The sequence below is a fragment of the Microcaecilia unicolor genome, chromosome 5 (genome assembly GCF_901765095.1).
Source record: "Microcaecilia unicolor chromosome 5, aMicUni1.1, whole genome shotgun sequence".
Lineage (NCBI taxonomy): Eukaryota > Metazoa > Chordata > Amphibia > Gymnophiona > Siphonopidae > Microcaecilia > Microcaecilia unicolor.
Genome location: NC_044035.1, coordinates 214,492,124 through 214,517,466, shown reverse-complemented (window position 1 = coordinate 214,517,466; position 25,343 = coordinate 214,492,124). Strand labels below are relative to the sequence as shown.

Here is a 25,343-nt window from a genome sequence, read left to right as displayed (position 1 = left end):
CAGTCCGCTAACCAGTTAAATAAGTGCATAAATTTAGGAGAGCAAAACCGGGCTAACCAGGCACTGACTGCGCTCACACAGATATTGAATGAGGGAGCCCAGAAATGGCCCAACATTTAAAATCCAGATGTAGTTCAGGCCGTGGCTGTCAGCAGCTTAAAAACCACTGACTATCGTGGCATGAATATTATCAAGTTTTTGATTGGTTCATTCTTCTATTGTTCTATATTCCTGAGTTATTCATTTTTTAATGGTTGTACATTTTCATTCTAATTTCAAATTGAAAGCAGAGCTACTTTTAAAGCCATTTGTCTATATAAAACGTCTTATAAAAGGTTCCCCCTCCCCCTGCTCAATTAAAAGTATGCATGAGTTTCAATAGCACATATATTTTCATCCAACACAGGGGAGGTTTATCCAGACCAGGAAAACTGTATAGAAAGAAAACAGCATACACAGATTTTATTTTCACATCTATATATGAGGAATAATTTCCCAACAGAAACCTATGTGAAAAATCCAAAAATGTGCAGAAATGCTCTTGTGCAAAGTTATATGTAGTCCAAAAATGTAAATATGTGCACTTACTCTACATATGTACACCTGTATTTTATAAAGTGCACATGTATACTACGTCTCCAGGGAATGACTCCACATAAATCATGTACAATTAAGTGATATCTTTCCTTGCACCTGCTTTATACATATGTATACGTACACACCATTTTATTAAGAGCTCTCTTTCAAGGGGAAAATGCTTTACAAATTACCCCTATATTGTTTTCCATGAATGGGTACTTTAGTCTGATACCACTTGTATACAGTTCTCCAAAGGAAATCACTTGTATAGTAGCTACAAGCTCCAGAGGCAAAAAGTATCCAGAGATTCTGCAACACTGAGCACTGTTTAAAATTTGCCCTATACTGTAAATAATCACATATTCCTTAGAAAACAACAATATTCACATGAGAACCACTGAGTATACGACAGGTGGAGATGGGCTGGACACTGTGTGACAGGATAATGTGAAGTTGAGACTGAGAGTCTGACTGATGGAGTTGGACTTCACAATGGCACCTTCTAATCGATTTCCATTCCTTTCCTCTAGGCTTTGTCTTTTCCATCTCTAATCTCTATCCAGTATTTGCTACTCCTTTTCCTTAATCCACATCTCTCCCGCCTCCTGTCTGTGGCTCCCCAAACACCCCAGTCAGTTTCACCCCATCCACTTTGCCTTCTGCTATTCTCTTCTGTTTGCTTCCCCCTCTGCTCCTACAGTAAATGTCAATTTAATGGCTGGAAGTCTACTGAAAACCCATTATTATAAATCAGCACTTTTACAGTGAATTTAATATCTGTAGACTTTACAAAAAAAGGCAGCGGCAGGTAGAATCGCAGTCTGTCCATACCACAGAAATGCTCTCTTTCTTTTTCTGTATGGTAATAGGATTGATTCTATGCAATTTATATGCAATACACTGCGTGTCCCTACATAAACCTCAATTTCAAAGCTTTATCAAAACACAAGTAGGATATAAAATACTGGAGAATTATTAAACCCAGTGCTTACAAAATACTAAACAATTAATAGATTTATTAGAAATCTAAGTTTCAACCTTCATTTATTGCCCAGTTATTTTAAGATGTAATATGTTTTTTAACATGTTAGTTTTGGACAACTTCTACCAGTCTCTTCCTTTGCTTTTTTGCCTTCGCTGTTTACTGAAGCGTTTCTCTAAAGCACATCACAGTGAACCCCGTTTCCAGATACAGGAAACACATGTTAAAATGACCAGAAAAGTCATTTTCAGGCCCTGATTTTCCAGAATACTCATAGCAATCGAAGAGTTAAAAATGAAAGTTCATACCTTTATATTTTTGCAGCCAGTTCCTTCCCCCAGCTGGGTATAACTTCTTCTGTTCTGCCTTTTCTTTCATCCCTTGTCCCCAGACTGTGGCTATGGCGCCCAGCTACAGCTCCCTACCAACTCCTGCTATTCACAGGCAAATGCGGTCAAATACCAGCTGGGCCATCCTGGGTAACTGCATGAAAGGGAAAGGGGGAAGGGAAGAGGGCTGAGCTTCCCACTAAAGCTATTTATGTGTGCAAAGAAAACAGACTCTGGGGCTAGAATAGCACCTGCCTCTTAAAACTCACTTCCATCACTTTCATTCTTCTTCAGAGCCTGTGCAAGGTTCTTGGCTGCCCTGTGCAACTTCAAAATTTGGTCCCTCACCCTTCTAAAGCTGATGCTATTGTTAATCATGGCTCGCCCCTCTCCCAAATGATGAAACACAACCTTCCCCCTCCCCCTTCATTGCAGCTCATGCTCTTGTCAGGCCTCTACTGCTACTGATGTGCACCCTTGCCCATTCCTCTTACTCTTCCCTGGGCTTCTATCATTGCTAATACAGGTGCTTAGCTCCTCAAAATTACACTGGCCAGGGGCCTGAACATTCCTCTTATTCTGGAAGTGTGCTGGGAAAGATGTAGAACCATGTCTTAGTCTTAGTATGGATTATGAGTATGCAGCTGACACCAGTCTGATTCATGGTTAGCTAACATGGCAGTAAGTGAGAGGCGAGGGAGATGAACAACTAGGGATTTGCCATATAACAAGAATATATGTCAGTGGTTCCCAAACCTGGTCCTGAAAGCACCCCATCCGGTCAGGTTTTCAGGATATCCACAATGAATATGCATGAGAGAGATTTGCGTGCAATGGAGGTAATGCATGCAAATATCTCATGAATATTCATGTTGGATATCTTGATATCCTGAATACCTGACTGGCTGGGGTGTCTCCAGGACCAGGTATTGGAACCACTGAATATATATATATGTGTGTGTGTGTGTGTGTACACATACACACATACATACACATACATAAATATATACATATTCAGTGGTTCCAATACCTGGTCCTGGAGACACCCCAGCCAGTCAGGTATTCAGGATATCAGGATATCCAACATGAATATACATATACATATATACACCTACATATTCACACATACACATACATACATATATCTATATACGTAAGGACCCTTGTTCAAGGCATGATCTATATGATGATGAAGGGTCACATGGGGCGAGGTAAGAATTCCCTTCAAGCCCTCACTCTTATGGTATCTGGTTACTGGATTTTAACTTTATCTGTAAGGGTGCTCCCAGAAATAAGTTCATTCCATACATGTGGGGGGGCATTTTCGAAAGAAGCGTCCAAGTTGCGATTTGGACATATTTGTAAAACATCCAAATCCAGGAGAAACCGTATTTGCAAAACAAGATGGACGCCCATCTTTCGTTTCGAAAATACAGTCAGAGATGTCCAAATCCAAAGACGTCTTTAAATTTGGACGTCCCCGATTTGGACGTCCTTGGATTTGGATGTCTTTGACTTTCGGCAATTTTCGAAACCAAAGACGTCCAAGTGTTAGGCACGCCCAAGTCCCGCCTTCTCTACGCCTCCGACATGCCCACTTGAAATTTGGACGTCCTTGCGACGGACTGCAGTTGGAGACGTCCAAAATCGAGTTTCCATTATACCGATTTGGACGTCTCTGGGAGATGGACATCCATGTTCCGATTTATGTCGAAAGATGGATGTCCTTCTCTTTCGAAAATGAGCCTGATAGCCAAATAACTGTAACTCCAATTTTTTTTTGAGAATTTCAAAATTATTACAATAATGTAAATAAAATGCCAGAAATTTTTCCAAAATATAAAATCACAACTAATATAAAGGAAAAGGGAAATTATAACATCCAAGTCCACATCTTAGGGAAGAAAAACCTGAAACAGTAACTCCAATTTTAATAGTAACCTAAAGGTGTCAAACTTCAGTTACAGTCACTAATCAAAATGAACAACACTGGAAATAGATATGGTTTCTTCCACAGAGGTACAACAGATTAACTCTCCTCTCCTGGCAAGAAGACTTGACTGTCCCTTCTCACTCACTCCTTTCTAGATTCTACAGGCAGGTTCCCTGGATCCCAGCTGCGTTAGCTGTTGCAGAATCCCCATCTATACAGACACAGTACACCTGATGTTCTACTGCTCCTTCCTATCCTCAGTTTATATATATATGTAAGGGAACCTCCAAGTAACCCTTTCAGCCTTTTATCTCCACTCCTTGTAAGCTCAGGCACCCCACTAGCTTGGGCTTGTACAGTGTTCAGGCCAGATTGGGAGACAAAGGAACCCTTCAACCTGGCTGCTTCCACACTGTACCTGGGGTGATTGCTGAACTAGATGAAAGCCAAGTCAGTGCATCCAGCTTTTCTCTTCCTTCTATTGAAGGAATATAGTATGCCTCTAACACAGGCAATGCTACCTAAGTGTAGCAGGCAAGGTGGGCTGGCAGCTTCCTTCAGGTTTCAGGAAAAAGATATTTTCCTTTCAAAAGCACGGGTATATATAGGGTAAAGAGTCATGGATTTGATATACTGTCATTCTGTGGGAACAACCAAAATGGTTTACATATATTATATGCAGGTACTTTCTCTGTCCCTATTGGGCTCACAATCTGTTTCTGAACCTGGGGCAATGGAGGGTATATATGTAGTCTTAATAACTACCTTCTCAGTTCCTTCTATAGAAATGTTCTATAGAAATGTTCAAAATCATATAAACAGATATTTAATTTAAAAGTTAACCCCACAATATTCAGTCAGCGGCAATGAATATCCAGGTCTAACTAGACATGTGCTGGCTACTGGGACTTACGCAGATCCTGGCTAATATTTAGCCAGGACCCACATAAGACATTTATGTGGGTCCCAGCTAAATATCAGCCAGGAGTTGCATTAAGGGGATCTATAGCACACCCTCTCTGGGCCCCCCCCCCCCCACCTGAAGTACAGCACCCACTCCTTAAGAACCCCTACCCACTGTAGGACCTCTAGATCTAACTTATCAAGCCCTGGTGGTTTAGCGGGATCTTCAGGCAGAAGCAATTCCCAGTTGCTCCTGCCCATTCCAGCTCCAGCCTCAAAGTGGTTACTGCAACCGCTAGCAGCAGTCTCAATGTACTACCACTGCAGCAAGCATTATACTAGTTCTTTTATTAGGCTATCCTACTACAATGCATCAGTACTCATGAGAAGACAGCCACAGTTGGGGAGCAGAGCAGCAAACAAGTTTTTTGTGTGTGTGTGTGGGAAAGGAAAGGTTTAATAGGAACACGTCTTTCTCCAATAAATATGTTATATTGGGTCTTATTTGCTTTGCATTGATTTTCTATATGTTCTTATGTGACTCACCCCAGACCGTTGGATGGTACAGGCTATACATATGAGAGAGAGAGAGAGAGAGAGAGAGAGAACATTAACATTAATAATGTGGTTGGCAGAGGAAAGAGATGGAGGATGGTCTATAATCATCAGTTATTTTTTCACTTAGTCTTTCCAAAAGAAACTTAACCTCACTCCCTAAACACTGGGAATAGTACAGACAACTTGTTACTGAAGTGAAGTTAGAGGTGCCGACTCCACAAAATAACTGGTTTTATCTTGGGTGCTAACTGGGCATTGTCTTCGGCACTATCCAATTAAGTGCTACTGAAAATGCCCAGTTAGCCCCAGACTGGCGATTTACACAGTCGGAAACCATTCCTAGCCATTTAAATCATTTTGACTATCAAATCTATTGTATTCAAGTTCAAGTTCCGTCTTTATTTGATATACTGACTTAGGGTCATACCAACAAGGCAGTTTAGAATTCATAAAATAAAATATAGACAGTTTAGAAAAAAATTACAATACTGTATAAAAAGTACAGTATAGACATACAAAAGAAAAGAGAGAAGAAAATGAAAAAGAAGAAAAAAAAACTCAAAAGCACTTATAACATTAGCTGACATCTTGACTGCATTCATCACTTTATTTCTATCTTGAGGGGCCTTATCCAAATGTTTCCTGGAATAGATATGTTTTAAAGGATTTCTAAAATTTCTCTTGCAATTGTTCCAGCTGAAGAGAAGAGAAAAGCTGGTTCCATAATATAGGACCTTTAACATTAAATACGAAATCATGATACAAGTCTAAAAAAATTGACAAAATGATGGGATTGAATTTGTCAGAATATTTTGTTGTGATGAATGAAGTTCACATGGGGAGGAAAACAGAACCAGGTAGAATCTAGTATGTTGTGTACTGTGAACCAAAGTAACTATTTTATAATTAATACATGCTTTGATAGGCAACCAAAGTTCAGCCCTTAGTAATGGGGTTACATGGTTAAGTTTTTTTGCCCCAGACATCAGTTTCACAGCTATATTTTGTATCAGTTGAAGTCTTTTTATTTTCTTTTTACATAAACCTTTGTACAATGCATTACTTAATCCAAATATGTGAGAACCAGGGAATCTGCTGTAGTTTAAAAAAGCACTTCCCTATAACAGATGAAATTTGAGGATGAAAAGATAGATTAGAATCTATAATTATCCCTAGTATTTTGGTAGTCTGAGAAATTGGGATAACCATATCTGCAGGATATAACAGAGGAATATTTGGGTGGGATACCAGTGTCGGAAATGGTATTTCAAGCGGACGAGTCGGAGAAACTTACTGACTTCACGGTAAACCTGGAGGACGTAATGGGGCAGTTCAGCAAACTGAAGAGTAGCAAATCTCCTGGTGTCACGGTCGTGCCCTGGTTTCAGGCTCTCAGTCATCTCGCCCTCAGGTGGCCAGGCCTGGTGGCTGCATTGGATTGTCTGTGTGCTGTTTCCCGTTCCAGACTTCAGCCCAGTCCAGTCCGGATCTTCCGGCCTGCCAGACTTGCTTGTCTTGTTTGAGCCTGCACAGCACCCATAACTGCCTGGTGATTGCTGCAGCTGAATCTCAGATGCTGCTGGGCTTATTAGCCATTTGGAAACTCTCTGCTTGGCCTTTGCATCGCCTAAGGCCCTGGTTTGTTGGTGCTTGTTGCACTTCTGCCTAGCTTGGTTTTTATACTAGTTCCTTGTCTGATGCTAGCTAGTCTGTGTGTAGTTTAGCTTAGGGTTATTGTTTGTTTCCTAGACTTGTTCCTTGTTTGTCTTTTTGTGTTTAGTTTCTGTTTGTCTGTGTTTCTTGTTCAGTGGCTGCTTGGCAGCTTTCAGTTCTCTCTCGTGTTTGTCAGTGTTCGTTCCCTGTTTTAGTTGCTGCTTGCAGCTTCCAGTTCCTACCCTGTCCTGTAAGTCCTGTCGGCCGCCTGCAGCCAGGGGCTCAACTCCTGGGGAAGGGCAGGTGAAGTCTTGCTGTTCCTATCTGAGTTCTGTCTTGTTCCTGGTGTGGGGTGGTTTTGCCTGCCGCTCCTCGGCAGTGGCCCAAGGGCTCACTAACCTAGGTATTCATCCTAGTGTACTGATAGAACTGAAAAATGAGCATGCGGAGCTACTGTTAGTGATATGCAATTTATCCTTAAAATCGAGCATGGTACCGGAAGATTGGAGGGTGGCCAATGTAACGCCCATTTTTAAAAAAGGTTCCAGGGGAGATCCGGGAAATTATAGAACGGTGAGTCTGACATTGGTGCCGGGGAAAATGGTAGAGGCTATTATTAAAAACAAAATTACAGAGTACATCCAAGGACATGGATTACTGAGACCAAGTCAGCATGGCTTTTGTGGGGGGAAATCTTGCCTGACCAATTTACTTCAATTCTTTGAAGGAGTAAACAAACACGTGGACAAAGGGGAGCCGGTTGATATTGTGTATCTGGATTTTCAAAAGGCGTTTGACAAGGTACCTCATGAAAGGCTACAGAGGAAATTGGGGGGTCATGGAATAGGAGGAAATGTCCTATTATGGATTAAAAACTGGTTGAAGGATAGGAAACAGAGATTGGGGTTAAATGGGCAGTATTCACATTGGAGCAGGGTGGTTAGTGGGGTTCCTCAGGGGTCTGTGCTAGGACCGCTGCTTTTTAATATATTTATAGATGATTTAGAGATGGGAGTAACTAGCGAGGTAATTAAATTTGCTGATGACACAAAGTTATTCAAAGTCATTTACTCGCAACATGATTGTGAAAAATTACAGAAGGACCTTATGAGACTGGGAGACTGGGCGGCTAAATGGCAGATGACGTTTAATGTGAGCAAGTGCAAGGTGATGCATGTGGGAAAAAAGAACCCGAATTATAGCTACGTCATGCAAGGTTCCACGTTAGACGTTATGGACCAAGAAAGGAATCTGGGTGTCGTCGTCGATAATACACTGAAACCTTCTGCTCAGTGTGCTGCTGTGGCTAGGAAAGCAAACAGAATGTTGGGTATTATTAGGAAAGGTATGGAAAACAGATGTGAGGATGTTATAATGCCATTGTATCGCTCCATAGTGCGACCGCACCTTGAGTATTGTGTTCGATTCTGGTCGCCGCATCTCAAGAAAGATATAGTAGAATTGGAAAAGGTGCAGCGAAGGGCAGCTAAAATGATAGAGGGGATGGGACGACTTCCCTATGAAGAAAGATTAGGGAGGCTAGGGCTTTTCAGCTTGGAGAAGAGACGGCTGAGGGGAGACATGATAGAGGTATATAAAATAATGAGTGGAGTGGAACAGGTGGATGTGAAGCGTCTGTTCACGCTTTCCAAAAATACTAGGACTAGGGGGCATGCGATGAAACTACAGTGTAGTTGTCAGGCTTCTTCCCTGGAAGCACTGGGTTTGTGAGCCCTTGGACCACTACCTTGGAGCGGCAGTGGCAGGCAAGGTCACCTTCAAAGCAGAGACGAGGCAAGGCTGGACTGGAACCCCGGACTGGAGTTCTGCACTGGAATACAGAGGACTGGAATGCACCGGACCGGTGCGCACTGGACTGGAACCCACTGGACTGGTACACACTGGAGTGGAGCCCACTGGACTGGAACACACGGGACCGGAACCCGCTGGACAGAAACACACTGGACCTAGGCTTCACCTACGCTTAGCCACCTTTCCCCGAGGGTTGAGCCCTCAGGTTCGGGCAGCCGGCAGGGCTTACAGGAAAACCAGAACTGGAACTAGCAAGCAGGAACAACAGGAATCAGGATACAGAAGTGCCCCCAGGCACCTAGGCGAAAGCAAGGCAGACAGGCAGGGAATGTCCGGGTTCCGGCAATAGTCAGGTCTGGCCACAGGCAGAGCATATCCAGGTTCAGGCAGTAGTCGGGTCAGGCAGCAGGCAGCAAGTATCAGGGTTCAGGCAGTAGTCAGGTCAGGCAGCAGGCAGCAAGTATCAGGGTTCAGGCAGTAGTCGGGTCAGGCAGCAGGCAGAGAGTAGTCAGATAGAGGCAATGGTCAGGTCAAGCAGCAAGCAGAGAATATCTGGGTACAGGCAGGAGTCGGGTCAGGCAGCAGGCAGAGAGTAGTCAGATTCAGGCAATGGTCAGGTCAAGTAGCAAGACTATGGCTGGAGCTCCAGTAGCAAGGAGTACTGGCAGCAGACAGGACTAGGGCTGAAGCTCCAGAAGCAAAGGAAAACACACACAGGAAAACCAGAAAGCTAAACACAAGAAAACTAGTAAAGCTGTACACAAGCTAACAAGAAAGCTATGCCCAAGCTAACTAGTCACAAGCTAGAGACTCACACTAAGCAAAACACAGGAGAACTAGTAAAGCTGTACACAAGCCAACAAAAGAAAAGCTAAGCCCAAGCTACTAGTAACAAGCTAGAAACTCACACTGAACTGGACAAGGTAGCAGTGCACAGAGCACTCTAACATACCAGGGACCTTAGACGATGCAAAGGCAAAGGCTGCAGTCTCTAAGTGATTAATAAAGCCCTTTAACACCTGAGGAGCAGCTGCAGCCATCAGTAAGCAACTACGGAGGCTGTCCAGGCACAAACAAGAGAGACAAGTTCGGCAGCCTGGAAGAACCGGATCGGACTGGGCTAAAGTCTGGAACGGGTAGGAACAGCAAGACAAACTATGGCAGCCACTGGCTCTGGCCACCAGCGGGTGAGAGCAGCACAAACCAAGGAGCAGGCAGAGCGCACACAGAACAGAGAGACTTAGAATACCTATGTGCAGCACAGAGGAGCAAACAGAGCCAGACTGGAGACAGAGGCAGCACCCCCAGGTGCAGTAGAGTGGAGTAATTAGAGCCATGCTGGAAGCAGCCAGCACACAGAAGGAAAACTACTCCAGAAAGGATAGGCAGAAGCCAGCTTAGAAGCTGACCCTCAGAAATAAGGTAAGTCAGAGGGTGGTCACGGCCACAGACGTGACAGTAGTAAATTTAAAACAAATTGAAGAAAATGTTTCTTCACCCAACGCATAAGTAAACTCTGGAATTTGTTGCCGGAGAACGTGGTTAGCTTGGGAGAGTTTAAAAAGGAGTTAGACGGTTTCCTAAAGGACAAGTCCATAAACCACTAGTAAATGGACTTGGGAAAAATCCACAATTCCAGGAATAACATCTATAGAATGTTTGTACGTTTGGGAAGCTTGCCAGGTGCCCTTGGCCTGGATTGGCCTCTGTCGAGGACAGGATGCTGGGCTCGATGGACCCTTGGTCTTTTCCCAGCATGGCATTACTTATGTACTTATATTAAATGTAACTCAGCTATTGGAGAAAGGAGATGACTTGGCTGAATCAGTGACTTTAATTGCCAACTTTGTTTTGGAACTGGATAGAGATTGGATTTCAAACTTTTCTTTCATAATAGAGGATCTCTCTTTTTGAACTGCAAAGTACAGGTTTTTCCAGACGTCTCACGACCTACTCAAAAGAGAAGGCAACAATTTCTTTTATTGAGACCTCAGGTGTTACAACGCAGTGCTTTGTTTTGGTTGAATTATCCTTGCAAATATATTTTTAAATATCAGTCCACAAGGTATATCTTTTTGATCTATCACAGTTGTCTACCTTTCTGGAAACTAAAAGTAGGCTCTCCCTGCCACAACACTCTGATCCAGTTAACACGTCTATGCCATAGATAGTATAGTCACCTGATTACGTCTGCTTAGGTATATTCTGATAATATGTTGTCATTTCCTGATTTATCTTCCTTGTCCCTCCCTCCTCTTAGTGGACTGGATTGAGGGGGTAATTATTTTCTTGTCTCTTTTTGTCTTTAGTTGTTTATTATACTAAGACTGTCTTAGTATTACAATTGTTAGATCCCTCTTATTTCTGTATCAATATGCTTGATGCTTTAAAAAGTCAAAGCCTTGGTTTTGTTTAAATTTAATTGCCTCTTATTATCTTTTAACCAAGAAGCTACAGTAAGCAAGCTTAGAGTTGAGAGAGACAACTTCTTGAGCACTGGTGGGATCAATGACTGATAGAATTTGTATGTCATCCACAAAAATATAAGGCATTAGATCCAAGGTTTGAATTAAAGTGACTAAAGGGGCCAGAAATATATTGAATAAAATTGGAGCTAGCAATGAATCTTGTGGTACTCCACAACTGAGTGAATATGTTTGTAAATTTACAGAATGCCAACTGACTTTAAATGCCCTGTCGTTAAGGTACAAATAAAACCACTGTCAGGCCATATCGGTGATACCAATTTCATGTAATCTACGGAGCAAGGTACAATGATTCAGAAGATCGAATGCGTCAGAGAGATTGAGAAACATAAGAAGAACAGTTTTATCTTGGTTAAGCAATGTTTGTATTGTTGGTACCATTCCTATAAGGGAAGTCTTAGTATTGTGGTATTTATGGAACCCTTTTTGGTTCAGATGTGGGACATTTGTGTTCTCCACAAAAGTGGTTAGGTGGTTGGCTATTACAGGTTCAGTTATTTTAGAGACAAATGGGAGATTAGCAATGGGCCGGTAGTTGCTAGTGACGTTTATACCCAAGCTTGGATCCTTTGGATGTGGGTGGGTTATAGCTGTTTTCCAAGATAATGGCACTTCTCCATGTTGTAAACTATAAGAACCTCACACTGGCTGTGTAAAAAATCCTGTGAGGCACCACACACTATATACCTTCTGGTCAGTCTTATAGATGGAGAAAAAAGCTTCAGTTTCGCCAACCACCCCGCCCAACGTATCTGGCTATAAGGTTTAAGTACGGCGTATCATCATCTAGCTTCAAAAAAACTCCATCCAACTGACTGACCACTTCCTAACTGGCATTTGTGTGTGTCTCTACCACCTTCTCAAACAGTTAACAGTTTCTTGTGCACTCCTATTTCCAAATTCCCACAAGTGCTTATGGTGCTTATATGAGATATAGCCGGGGACCCCGCAAAGAATCACTTAGCTTTCTTCAACTGTTGTCGTGTTCCGCTCATTTCGGTGGTCTCCGCTCTTCAACCTGACAGGGAGCCACCGTTTCGTGAATGCTGCGTCGGGGGTTATACTTTTATCTTGTATCCACAACTCAAAGCCTGTCTTCATTCTGCTGCTTCCAAGAAACACTGCTAGCAGTGTTCCATTACATCCTTATCATAAGGACTCATCCTTGCCCAAGTTCACCCTAAGTCCACCCGCTTTTAGTCAAGTCACCACCTTTGGTTCATTGTCGGCATCTAGGATATCTTCAACATACTTGGTCCTGGCACCTCTTTATATTCATAAACAGGGGCATCTAGGATTCCTGTTCCTGAGCACCTGGCTTATTGTTGTACAGTCACAATCACAAGCCCTACCTCTCATCAATAGAACAATCACTGTCACCCCTTTCTCAGATTCTGCAGTTTCTTCTCAGTTTCAACAACCCTCTATATTTTAAAAAGGGGGCACTAGCAAGTGATAATGGCAGCATCCACATCTTTCTGGAGCTCTGCTAGCTGGAACAGAGATCTCCCAGCATGTGGAATTAAAGCCTATACCACGAGAGGCCAAACTGACCCTGTAACATTCTGGCAATAGATCTACAAGAACGAATGGATAGCACAAACGGACTCTAAACACTACCTCCTTGATTGGGACAACAGATGCAGAAACATATTAGACAAAATAGCACCATTACAAACAAGAACCTCACGAAGACACATCTTGATACCGTGGTTTAACGATGAACTGAAAAAATTAAAAACACAAGTTAGGAGACTTGAACGAGCATGGAATAAAATGAAAGATGAATGCACACTTAACACATGGAAACAAATGCAAAGAAAATACAAATATGCAATAAGACAAACCAAAAGGTCATACTACAAAACCAAAATAGGGCCAAACTATAAAGACACGCATAAACTTTTCCAACTTGTGAACAAACTACTAGACACCACACCGGTTACCACAACCAACACAGACACCCTATCAGCAGACAACCTTGCTAAATACTTCAACGAGAAAATCATAAAACTACGAATCACGTTACCACTTAATACCACCGACCACAAAAAATTCATTGACTGTCTGGACCCAACCCCTGATGAATACCCAGCAGACCGAATCTGGACAAATTTCAATCTATTGACTGATGAAACTGTCACCCAAGCAATCAACAGATTCGCCAAATCCCACTGCAAACTGGACATATGTCTCAACAACCTTAATAAAATCCGCCCCTCAACGCTTCATAACAGACCTCACGTCACACTTAAATTACATGCTACAACATGGCCTCTTCCCTAAGGATAAAGGAAATATACTACTCACCCCAATACCTAAAGATTCAAAGAAAAAAGCAAATGACATAACCAACTACCACCTGGTAGCATCCATCCCCCTGGCAGTCAAACTAATGGAAAGTATGGTAACCAAGCAACTTACCGACTACTTGAACAAATTCTCAATACTACATGACTCACAATCAGGATTTCGATCCAACCACAGCACCGAAACTGTACTAATCACTCTCCTAACCAAATTCAAACAAACAATTGCAACTGGCAATAGTGTACTTCTCCTACAATTCGACATGTCCAGCGCGTTCGACATGGTCAACCATCACTGAACATCCTAGAATATTTCAGGATTGGAGGAAGCGTACCTAGTTGGATCAATGGCTTCCTAACCGCAAGAACATACCAAGTGATATCAAACTTGAATACATCATCACCATGGAAACCAGAATGTGGAGTACCCCAAGAATCACCGCTCTCACCAACCCTTTTCAACCTAATGACACCCCTAGCCAAATCATTATCCAATCAAGGCCTTAATCCTTATATCTACGCAGATGACATCACGATCTACATCCCGTTCAAACATGATCTAACAGAAATCACAAATGAAATCAAACATAGCCTCCAAATAATGACTTCATGGGTGGATGCATTCCAACTAAAGCTCAAAGCAGAAAAAAACACAATGTCTCATTCTCTCATCACAATATAACACAAACAAACCCACCACTATAAACACCTCAGACTACACACTTCCTGTTTCAGACAGCCTGAAAATTCTCGGAGTTACAAATGACCGAAATCTCACACTAGAAAGCCATGCGAAAAATACAACAAAGAAAATGTTTCACTCAATGTGGAAACTCAAAAGAGTAAAACCTTTCTTCCCAAGAGAAATATTCCGCAGCCTGGTACAATCAATAGTGCTAAGCCACCTAGACTACTGCAATGCCATCTATGCCGGATGCAAAGAACAAATCATAAAGAAACTCCAAACTGCCCAAAACACAGCAGCCAGATTCATATTTGGAAGAACGAAATACGAAAGCGCGAAACCCCTAAGAGAAAAACTACACTGGCTCCCACTAAAAGAACAAATTGTGTTCAAAATCTGCACCCTGGTCCATAAAATCATTCACAGCGAGGCCCCGGTCTATATATCAGACCTAATAGACTTACCAACCAGGAACACAAAAAGGTCAACACGCTCATTGTTGAATCTCCACTACCCCAGCTGCAAAGGACTTAAATATAAATCAACATATGCATCCAGCTTCTCCTACATAAGCACGCAATTATGGAATGCACTACCAAACATCATAAAAACAATGCACGACCTAACAACTTTTCCGAAAATCACTAAAAACCAACCTGTTCAAAAAGGCATACCACTACGATCCATCCTAAATACTAGACAACGAAACTTTACCAAAATCAGACAAAAACCGAATTCTTTACACTTGACTGCTTCATGCATACTGTCACTAATGAACTCTAACGCACCACCACTCTATCTCTCATGCCGGAAACAAACTTTCTATACTTGACTGCTTAATTTACTCTATCATTTATGTATTTTAATGCAATACCACTTTGCATTTCTCTTTCCGGAAATGGCGATCGCCACTACGGTATAATGTAAGCCACATTGAGCCTGGAAATAGGTGGGAAAATGTGGGATACAAATGCAACAAATAAATAAATAATAAAATTCAGGTTTGCTTACCCCAGTGTTTTTCATGACACTCCAGATGATCACAGCTCAGCATCCTGAGGCATAAAGGACCCGGTGGACCACCAGATCACTGATCATAACAAAGACCCACCAGACCCATCAGATGATATCACCCACTTGTGTGCACCTGACTCAATCCTGCTTGTCCATGGAAAAGTATTGATTCACATGGGAGTGGGAGCCCAGCCATTCAAAAGACCAAATAAACAAATCAAATTTCTTTCAAGATATCTGATCAGTGGGGAATCAAGGCATATTTAAAGCACAGTTTTAGAGCATTTTCAGATACAACAAATGGTGTTTAGAATATAAGCAAGTACCTGCAAATTCTATATTGTACGACTAGAGTTGCGCCTGCAAATCTGGGCATATTCTGGTTTGCTTGCACAACTCAATTGGTTAACAAGCCAATCAGTGCTGATAATTGGATATTAACAAGCAATTACTGGCACTAATTGGCACTAATTAGAATTTACACACACTACTCGCTAAGCGTATTCTATAATGTATTCTTCGTAAATTCTAATGTGCAGATCTCAAAAGTGAGCATGGTCATGGGAGGAGCATGGGCGGGTCGTGGGCATTTCTAAAACTTATAAGCAGTGTTATAGAATATCCGTTCCGTGCTTAAAGTTAGGCATGGGCATTTACACCAGCTTTTCACTGGCGTAATTAGCTGCGCCTAAATTCTAGTCATGTGGACAGATTTAGGCGTATTCTGTTAACCATGCCTAGCTTTAGGTGCAGTTTACAGAATATGCCTAAGCGTGTTTTCCTTCGGCACCGATTTTTTAGATGACATATAGAAAATTAGGCCCTTAATGTGAATTTAGACATCCACTGGGCTCTAGTTCCAGAAGTTACTAATATAGTAGCCATCATAAATTCATATGATTAGATCAGAAATGATGAACATAAATCCAAAATTCTCAGGTTTGAGAACTAAGATGAAAATTGACAGGACTGACTCATTTTAATTTTAATAAAATTGCTGAAAGATCCAGCCTGAGGACCAGAGGATAGTCCTCGAAGATTTGCCACAATAAAGAGATTTACGGCAGCATTCCTTCTGAGGAAATGAACCCAATGATATGAATATTGTAACCAAAGGCTTTGAGAACCATACAGTAGAAGATAAGAAACTGTAAGTGTACAAAAGAATTAAAGGATCCTTTTACTAAGGTGTGCTGAAAATGGCCTGTGGTAGTGTAGGCACATGTTTTGGGCACGCGCAGAATTATTTTTCAGCGCACCTACAAAAAATGATTTTTAAAATTTTTGCTGAAAATGGACATGCAGCAAAATGAAAATTTCCGTGCGCCCATTTTGGGTCTGAGACCTTAGAGCCCGTCATTGACCTAGCGGTAAAATCTCACGCATATCGGACGCACGCCAAAAATGAAATTACCACAAGAGCCATGCAGTAACCAGGCGATAACTCCATTTTGGCGTGCATAGATGCTTACGTGGTTTAGTAAAAGGGCCCCTAGATTTTTACTTCACTATGATTGAACATAGTTGCCAAGTTTGCCTGAAGATTCAAGTTTAAGTAAACTTGTTTAGTTTAGAGCTAAACTTCTGCCCTGGACTGACTTCTTGGTGACAGAAGAGTGTAAAGTGAGTGGGTTTTGTATGCCAACAGCCTCCCAGCACAAACTGATCCAAGCCTTGACCTCCCTACAAACCTTAATGTTTTACTTAAAAGTAACCTGCCCCAGCTATCCAAGAGGGAATAAAAAAGAGTTACATAGATTTTTACCTACTTATATGGATATTGCTTCTGAATATCATCTGCCCTGCTCTCTGATATATTAATATTTAAAATTTTAGATTTAGATACTTGCTTGGAACTCCAATAACTCTGTATAGGCTTACAATTTTGATATTAAGGTACCTAGAGGTTTAGCGGCATCAGTAATAGTAAAAAGGATGTTATCTGCAAAAAACAAACATTTTTTAATCATCTCCCATCTACACATCTCTAAGGTGCACATTGTCTTGAAATTTTGGGGTCAATGGTTCCATCATAAGAACAAACAGGAATGGATGGCAGGTTAACCCTGGTGTATTAATTCAAAAGAATTTGTGTAACCCCCCCATTAATCTTCAAACTTGCCATATGGCCTATATAAAATTAGATGTAGCCGCAGTAAAAAGTCTCTAAAGTGCTTTTTTTTCTTAATTATTTTCCCCTAAAACAAAAAAGGGCACATTTTATTGTCACTCTTACCTTATCAAAGAATTGATACAATTTCACTGTTTTTTCTATCCTTTTCCGGGATTCATCCAGTTTTCTAGAAAATTCTTTAAGCTGTTCTTTATGTGTCTGTAGCTTCATCACATAAGCAAATGTTTCTGCGGATGCAAAGTCCTCCCATCGACTCATCCTCTTTATCACTTCCTGTCCACGCCTGAGGTATTTCTGAGAAGAGACAGTTTTGCGATCATAGTGTTAAGGAAACACAGTCTCTGAACCCTCTTAATTTATTTCATGTGAATGTTCCACTCTCCCCAAAACAATTGAGTCTCTATAAAGATATTAGGATTTGAAACTGTAACCCATCTTTCTCCAAACCAAGGACTCTTTCACAGAGTTAAAGGCACAGCTCCCTGGCATCCCAGTAGCTCTCTCATATTTCTATCATAATATAGAGAAGCTTCCAAAGTACTGTTAATAAAAAATAACTTTGGCACCAACAAACTGCTTGCCGTTTATCAGCTCTTCTGATGTTTGGGTTCTCTGCACTATACAAGTACAGCATGAAATACTGAGCACTAGACATATTTAAACATTTAATTCCACCAATAGGACAACTTTAGTCAAATGGAGGTGAAAAAATATCAGGGATAGAGTGGGGCTTGAATTAAGTGCTTAAGGAATACTGGAAACTATGATAGAAGTTGGGAAACCAGGGAGAAATGCAGACCAAAGAGAGAACTATGGCTGGTGGTTAAGTGATGATGGACAGAGCTGTAGCTGAAGCTGAGATCACAGAAGATCAGGCAATTTGGAGAAGTCAATCTGGGTCAAAGTTTGGGGCCTACTGTTGGGAAATCAGGAACAAAAGTTAAATATGGGGGTTGGCTGATCAGGGTAGAGTCTGGGGCTAGGGTTGAGAGATCAAGGATGGAGCTTGAGGCTGAAGTTAGGAGAATGAGGAAATGTTTAGATTTAGGAAATCAAGGGCAGGACTGCTGCTAAGGCGCACAGGTGAGTCACAGCATATGAAACAGATCAGGAACAAATCTTGGGGTTGGGAAAATTAGTTAAAAGGCAGAGATCTTTTCTATCATTTTTGCTATATCAATAATAATAAAAATTATCAGAGTTTTTATACACATTCTCAACGTTTTAGCTCACAATGTTTTACAGCATGGTAGTCAGATTATAACTCCAATAGTAGACACTCATCAAATACATATTATAGACATAGCAATTAATAACAAAAACTATTGAAGGTACTAAATAAACAACCAGGATTTCAGTAACTTCCAAAATCTAAGGTAATTTTTCTTGCCTCTAATTCTAGCAGATAAAGAATTCCATAAACTCGGAATTGCTGTGCCAAAAATTTTCTTTCAGGATGACACCAAGCATGTAGAGCAAGCTGCTGGCAAGTTGAACTTATTGAGAAGAATGAGATGATGTATCACTAAATTAGGTCTCAGCTTCAGAAATGTAAGAAGGACAATTACCGTACATTAACTTGAAAACCAAGCACAAGGTTTTAAATTCCACAAGGGCTACCACTGAAGGCCAGTGCAAGGTCTTTAGGAATTGCATCACTATCAAATATAGACTTACACAAAATTATCTTAACTGCCATACTTTATAATAATTGCAGTCTAGACAACTAAGAGACCCTTTTACAAACTACGTTAAGCACAAATGCATGCTTAACACCGGATTCTATATAGCGTGACTTAAGTTGTATGCACAAATCCAGTCGTATTTTGGATTTGCGCAAGCAACTTAATTAGTTAACAATTCAAGCAGCACCGATAATTGCCACTTAACAATCAATTATTGACAAGTGGACGGGCATTTTCAATATGACGTCTAAATCCGACTTTGAACATTTTCATCAAAATGTCCAAAAATCAAGTAGTGATAATAACCATTTTCAAACCAGAAAAACGTCTATCCTTTTTCTTTGAAAATGACCATTTCCTACATGTTGTTGTGCTTAGTACATCTAGCTTTTTGAACCATTTTTCACACAAAACAAAAATATCCAAGTGAAAAACAAATAAAATCAAGCCATTGGGACTTAGGAGGAGCCAGCTTTCCTAGTAGACTGGCCACACAGATACCCCAGTAGAGCAGTGGGGCACCCTAGGGGGCACTGCAGTGGACTTCACATAAAAGGTCCTAGGTACACATCTCACCATTACCCGCTTATACTGTATGGTGAACCCTTCAAAATCCACGAAAAACCTACTGTACCCTACTAACACACTTATAGCTACATGTGTCACCTATATGTGGGAACAGTAGGTTTGTGTGTTTGGTTTTTTTTGGAGGGGGGTGGGGGATACACTTTCCACCATAAGCGGATGGCGTGGAGGAGTGGCCTAGTGGTTAGAGCACCAGTCTTGACATCCAGAGGTGCCCAGTTCAAATCCCACTGCTGCTTCTTGTGATCTTGGGCAAGTCAATCAATCCTCCATTGTCTCAGGTACAAACTAGGATTGTGAGCCCTCCAGGGACAGAGAAATACTCTGTGTACCTGAATGTAACTCATCCTGAGCTACTGTTGAAAAAGGTGTGAGCAAAATCCAAATAAATAAATAAGTGTAATAGTTAGAGTGGATTATGTGCCTGGGTCAACTTCTCTACAGTGCACTATACCCACCACTAGGCTATTCCAGGAACCTACTTGCTGCTCTAATAGGACTGGCCAGAATATCTGAAGCTATCATACAGGCTGGTATGTACCATTTCATTTACATCTTTGCAGAGAGGGAGGGGGTCAGTGACCACTGAAGGAGTAAGGTAATGTCTATCTTTTGTTCCCGCAGTGATCATCTGGTCATTTAGGGCACTTTTTGTGGCTTATTTGTTAATAAGAAACTCACTAAGATCCACTTCACTAATGATACGGGACTGCTCAATTACTGAAAAGTGAAGGAAAACAATCAATTAAATAGGTCTAGACCAAAACGTCCAACTTATAGCCTTGGATGTTTTTGTTTTGTTCCTTTACGGCAGAAAAACATCCAAATGTTAGGAACGCCCAGATCTCACCCTTAACATGCCCCTGACATGCCCCCTTGTGATTTGAACGCACTTCTGATGGACTTCTTAGAAAAACATCTAAAAATTGGTTTTGAAAATAGCAATTTGGACATTTTTGTGAGAAAAACATCCAAATGCAGATTTATGCCACTTTTTGGATGTTCTTCTCTTTTGAAAATAAACTCCTAATTGGCATAAATTACAATTTATGCGCAGGTCTAAGCATATTCTATAACCTGAACCACGTGAATTCTAAGTTGTATAGTTGAAAGGGGGCGTCACCATGGGCATGGAATGGTTGGTTCAGGGGCATTTTTTAAATCTATGCATGTGTTTATAGAATAACATGGTCCATGCATAATTTAGGTGTCAGCATTTACACCAAGTTTTACTTGGCGTAACTGCCCGCAACACAGATGGGTGCTCGGCGTGGAAATTTATACTTATTCTATGAAGTACGCCTACATTTAGGCATACTTTATAGAATATGTCTAGGCATATTCCATTTTGGCGCTGATTTTTTAGACATGATATATAGAATCTGGTCTTTAATGTGGGGAAAAAAGGCTTACTGCAAAAAGGGTTAAAGCATTTTGCAGTAATTTGCCTGTTTGCACATGCTAATCACATGCTGTTTACATTTTTCTGGAGGGGATGTGTCATGGGCGGGGAAATGGCGAGGAAGCATTATCCAACTAGCATGCTCACATTAGTGCATGCTAACAGGATAATGTAGACTTAAGGGTCCTTTTACGAAGGTGTGATAACAGATTTAGCGAAAGCTAACAATTAGCAAGTGCTAAATGATAAGATGCTCATAATTTAATGGGCTTATCATTTAGCACACGTTAATCATTAGTACCTGCTAAATCCATTAGCACAGCTTAGTAAAAGGACCCCTTACTGCGGGACCACTTAGCACCTCCTACATAAAAGGGAGTAAGTGCTCCCACATTAATATTTTTACAGGTCTCGAGTGCTAATGGAAAAATTAGCGTGGGATCTGCATAAAGAAAAAGTCCTTATTTTTGGGCTGTGTTAGAAATGGGCTTAGCATGTGGATAAATTCCGCGTCAAAATACGCTAAGCCCATTTCTTAAGGGCCCCTAAATTTTTGAAACACCTAAATACAAGCAATATTTTTACAGGTCTCAAGTGTTAATGGAAAAATTAGCATGGGGTCTGCAAAAAGGAAAAAGCCTTATTTTGGGGCTGTGATAGAAATGGGCTTAGCATTTGGGAAAATCTCAGGTTGAAACACGCTAAGCCCACTTCTTAAGGGCCCCTACATTTTTGAAACACATAAATACAAGCAAGTGTGAAAAAATAATTGAATACATCATCTTTTGTAAATCATCTAAATAGAAAAATGCCGTAATCTGACTTAAGAAACAGAGCTTTTGGAACACAGAAATTACCAGATGGCAAACTTGAAGTCTACCCTCTAAAGCAGGATTGATCCACACTACCAAACTTAAGCAGTAGCCTGAAAAATGATAATTTTGTCATTTAATCTAAGACTAGCTGATAACAAGGGGCTTGCCTTGCCAACTCCCAAAACATTTTTTTCTTTGTTTAAAGATATGGCTAGTCATCCAAACTGAGGTATGCTTGAAGCAAACAGTGATAAACTCAAGTGTCTCAGAAAGTAATATAGTAACAGGAAAAACAATTTGAACATAAGCAGTGTAAATATAACAGGACAAACCCATTGATTTGAAATCAATATCTAAGAAAGCTGAAAAACCCATTAAAAAAGAATCAGGGACAGCAGAGGACCAATTTGAGAAAATTTCATTATGTATTTTTACTGCATAACAACAGTTCTTAAAAAATGCAGGGAACCAAGACCACATATACCAACTGACTCTAGCTTTTGCAGTAGCAAATTATGAGGCATCATCAGCTCTGGTGCTCTGTTATCCAGTATGGATCTCAGACCCTGATGCTCAAAAGTAAATGTAGGCGCTAGAGGCCACTAGCGCCATACTAGCGCCCAAATTTACTTGCGCAGAATGTTCTGAGGCCCAGAGCACAGGAACAAATGAGCACGCAGACAAACAACACAAGTAGCATGCTAATGTAGTCAAGTTCATGTTAATGAAGTCATTTTGTATTCCTCCCCAATGTTCAGAAAAGAGCACCTGAAACAAAACTGCTTTACCGCATCAAAAAACAACGCAAGGTCGGAGCAGGGGTTAGGCTGTTGGAAGAGAGGATTTCTCATGATTCTCAGGCTTCTCTCATGAATCTTTCTGCAAAATCTACCAGTTTTGATTGCTTTTGGAAGCAAGCCCTGATTCAGAAGCGGAGCCAGGTTGACGGCGTGGGAGGGAGCTAAAGCGACGCGAGAGCGGACTTCCACCGGCACCGGTGCCAGCAGAACTCCGTTTGGGGGAGCGGCCGCTCCCCTGACGCCCCACCTAGCTACGCCACTGCCCTGATTGTGAGAAACAGCAGACTCAAGCAAAAGCACACATTGGCATCTTTTTCCTGTATCTAAATTTTAAAGCATCCATACTAAAAAAATTTTAAAACGCCCAAAGTGAAAACACACATTGGCGTCTGTTTCCTGTGTCTAAATTTAAGTGTCCAAGCTAAAAAAAAATTAAAAATGCTTATATTTAGGCTGCATAAAACAGACGCCAATGTGAGTTTCACGTTTGGGGTTTACCAAGTGGATAGCGCACAGGAGACGAGCATACCGTGGAACTCTTCTGCATATGCGCCAAGCACAATCCTCCTGCCAAACTCCCTAACGCTATGAGTGCGCCTATATTTGCATCTCATTAGCATTGACCATTAGGGCATTGTTCTTCTGCACTGTTACAGTGGTATTTTTATGGCACTATTCAGAACAGCGCCAGAGTTTTGAGCATCGGGGCCTCAGTTCTGTAAATAGTGAAAGCAGTCACATCATACGACTTTTTATTACAGTACAATACTTACACATGCAACAGTATCTAATGCCAGAAACTCCTTTTGTGCTTGATACAGCATCTCCAATGTATCTTCTAATTCACTCATTTTCTGTAGTTGCTTGTTCCCTATACTTTCAATCCATTCACTAACCTATGGAGGTAAGAAGAAAAGATATTTAAAACCTGCATTGATATCTTCATACCAGCAGCAGGTTCCTAGCACAGAAGTAACAGATGAGTCTTTTAGTATTCAAAGACAAAAACACTTCAATGGCAACACAGGGTCAAAACAACAAAGTGAGAACTTAGCTGCAACAGAGACTCTCAGGCCACTGATATAAAGGGGGGGGGGGGGGGGCTTTTTTTCAATGCTTTTTACCAAGATGTGTTTAATCTGGGGGTGACGGGGTAAAATAGCAAGCATTCAAGACATTTTCTCCTTCTCAGTCATCCACAGAAAATAGCTGGTGCAAACTACATGGATGATTTTAACAAGTTTATTATAATCCACAGTGTTTCCTTTTGAAAATGTGTATAACAACTGTGTGTTAAAATTGCCTGCATGGTTTGCGACTTAATAGGCTATTAAAAAATTGCTACCTATGAGCTTACTGGCTAATTACATGCACAGCTGGGATCATCTCCATAAACTAGTCTTCAAAATATGAATGATGGCAGGGTATAACTGGTTACCACTATCATAGGAAGGCAAAAACCCTACAGTATATAGTCTAATGACCCTTTTACCAATATACCTCCAGCATCCTGCACATTTTACCCCCCTCAGGGGTCCTTTTACTAAGTCATAGTAAAAAGTGTGGGCAAGTGTTTTTGGCATGTGCTGGGCCATTTTTAACCGCGGCTGGGAAAAAAGCTTTTTTTAACGGGGGCAGTAAATGGCCAAGCACTAAAATTAAAAGTAGCATATGGCTATTTACTGCTTGATCCCAAAAAACAGCAAGGCAGATGATCCGCAAGATCAAACGTGGAGACAAACAAAGCAGATCAGTCAGTAGTACAATCTTATCTGTCAATAAAGTTTTAATTGTACTACTGACTGATCTGCTTTGTTTGTCTCCATATTTACTGCTTGAGCCCTTACTGCCACCCATTGACAGAGCAGTAAGGGCTCACAGGCTACATGCACAGTACTCATGCAGCGCAGTCCAATGTGGCCGCTCTGCCGATTACCACCAGGAATGCCCCCCCCCCCCCCCCCCCCCCCCCCCCGCTTTGTAAAGGGCCTCTCAGTTCCTACTGAGGCTTCTAGAAGAACAAGAATCTTTTCTTTTTGGGCCTGATTTTATAACAGAATGCCTATATGAGAAGTCCAAAAGCGTGCCTATTTTAAGCCTATTTGGTAACATAAGCACCATTGTGCCTTGATAAAATAGGCTCCCAGATGCAGCCCCAATAATGCAGAAATGCGAATACACAAATTTATACCTGCTCCTGCACATGTATATCTTACAAAATAAGCTAATACATTGCCACTACAATTCCACTTTGCTCAACCTATACCCTATGGAGATCACCACAATGTAGGCAAACACTTTCTATGTGTGTACTTTCTATGTGTATATTGGCCTTACAATTTTATAAAATCGCTTTTTTGGAATGTACAAGTAAAACAGGCTTTACATACTGAAAATGCTTAAAATTATCCCCTACAGGCCATACTTAAAATCACGGAACCCATAGGCAGAGGACCAAGGACAGGGATATACATCCTTGGAAATCAGACAGCTGAAGGAGCCACAGTTTTTAGGCTGGCAGTCTAGGTACTTGCCCGTGTTGCCTGTTCCTAAATTTGGTCCAGACACTTTATGCTTCTAATAGTTTTCAAATTTATTTTTCTCAGCAATTCTTCTTTTTCATGAATCTTTCTCCAGGGGGGTCGTCCTCTCCTGGTATAGAGATGGAAGGGAAGTACG

At 41.2% G+C, this 25,343-nt stretch overlaps 1 protein-coding gene across 1 annotated transcript in view; it reads right to left on the bottom strand.

Moving 5' to 3' along the window:
* The window catches only part of PLEKHG4 (pleckstrin homology and RhoGEF domain containing G4), a 507,451-nt gene that overhangs the window by 236,559 nt on the left and 245,549 nt on the right, over positions 1-25,343 (bottom strand). The window contains exons 12-13 of the mRNA XM_030205018.1: positions 23,438-23,560; positions 17,480-17,671 (exon numbers count right to left, since the gene is read on the bottom strand). Coding sequence (XP_030060878.1) covers positions 17,480-17,671; positions 23,438-23,560 — 315 coding nt within the window. The remainder of the gene's footprint in view (positions 1-17,479; positions 17,672-23,437; positions 23,561-25,343) is intronic.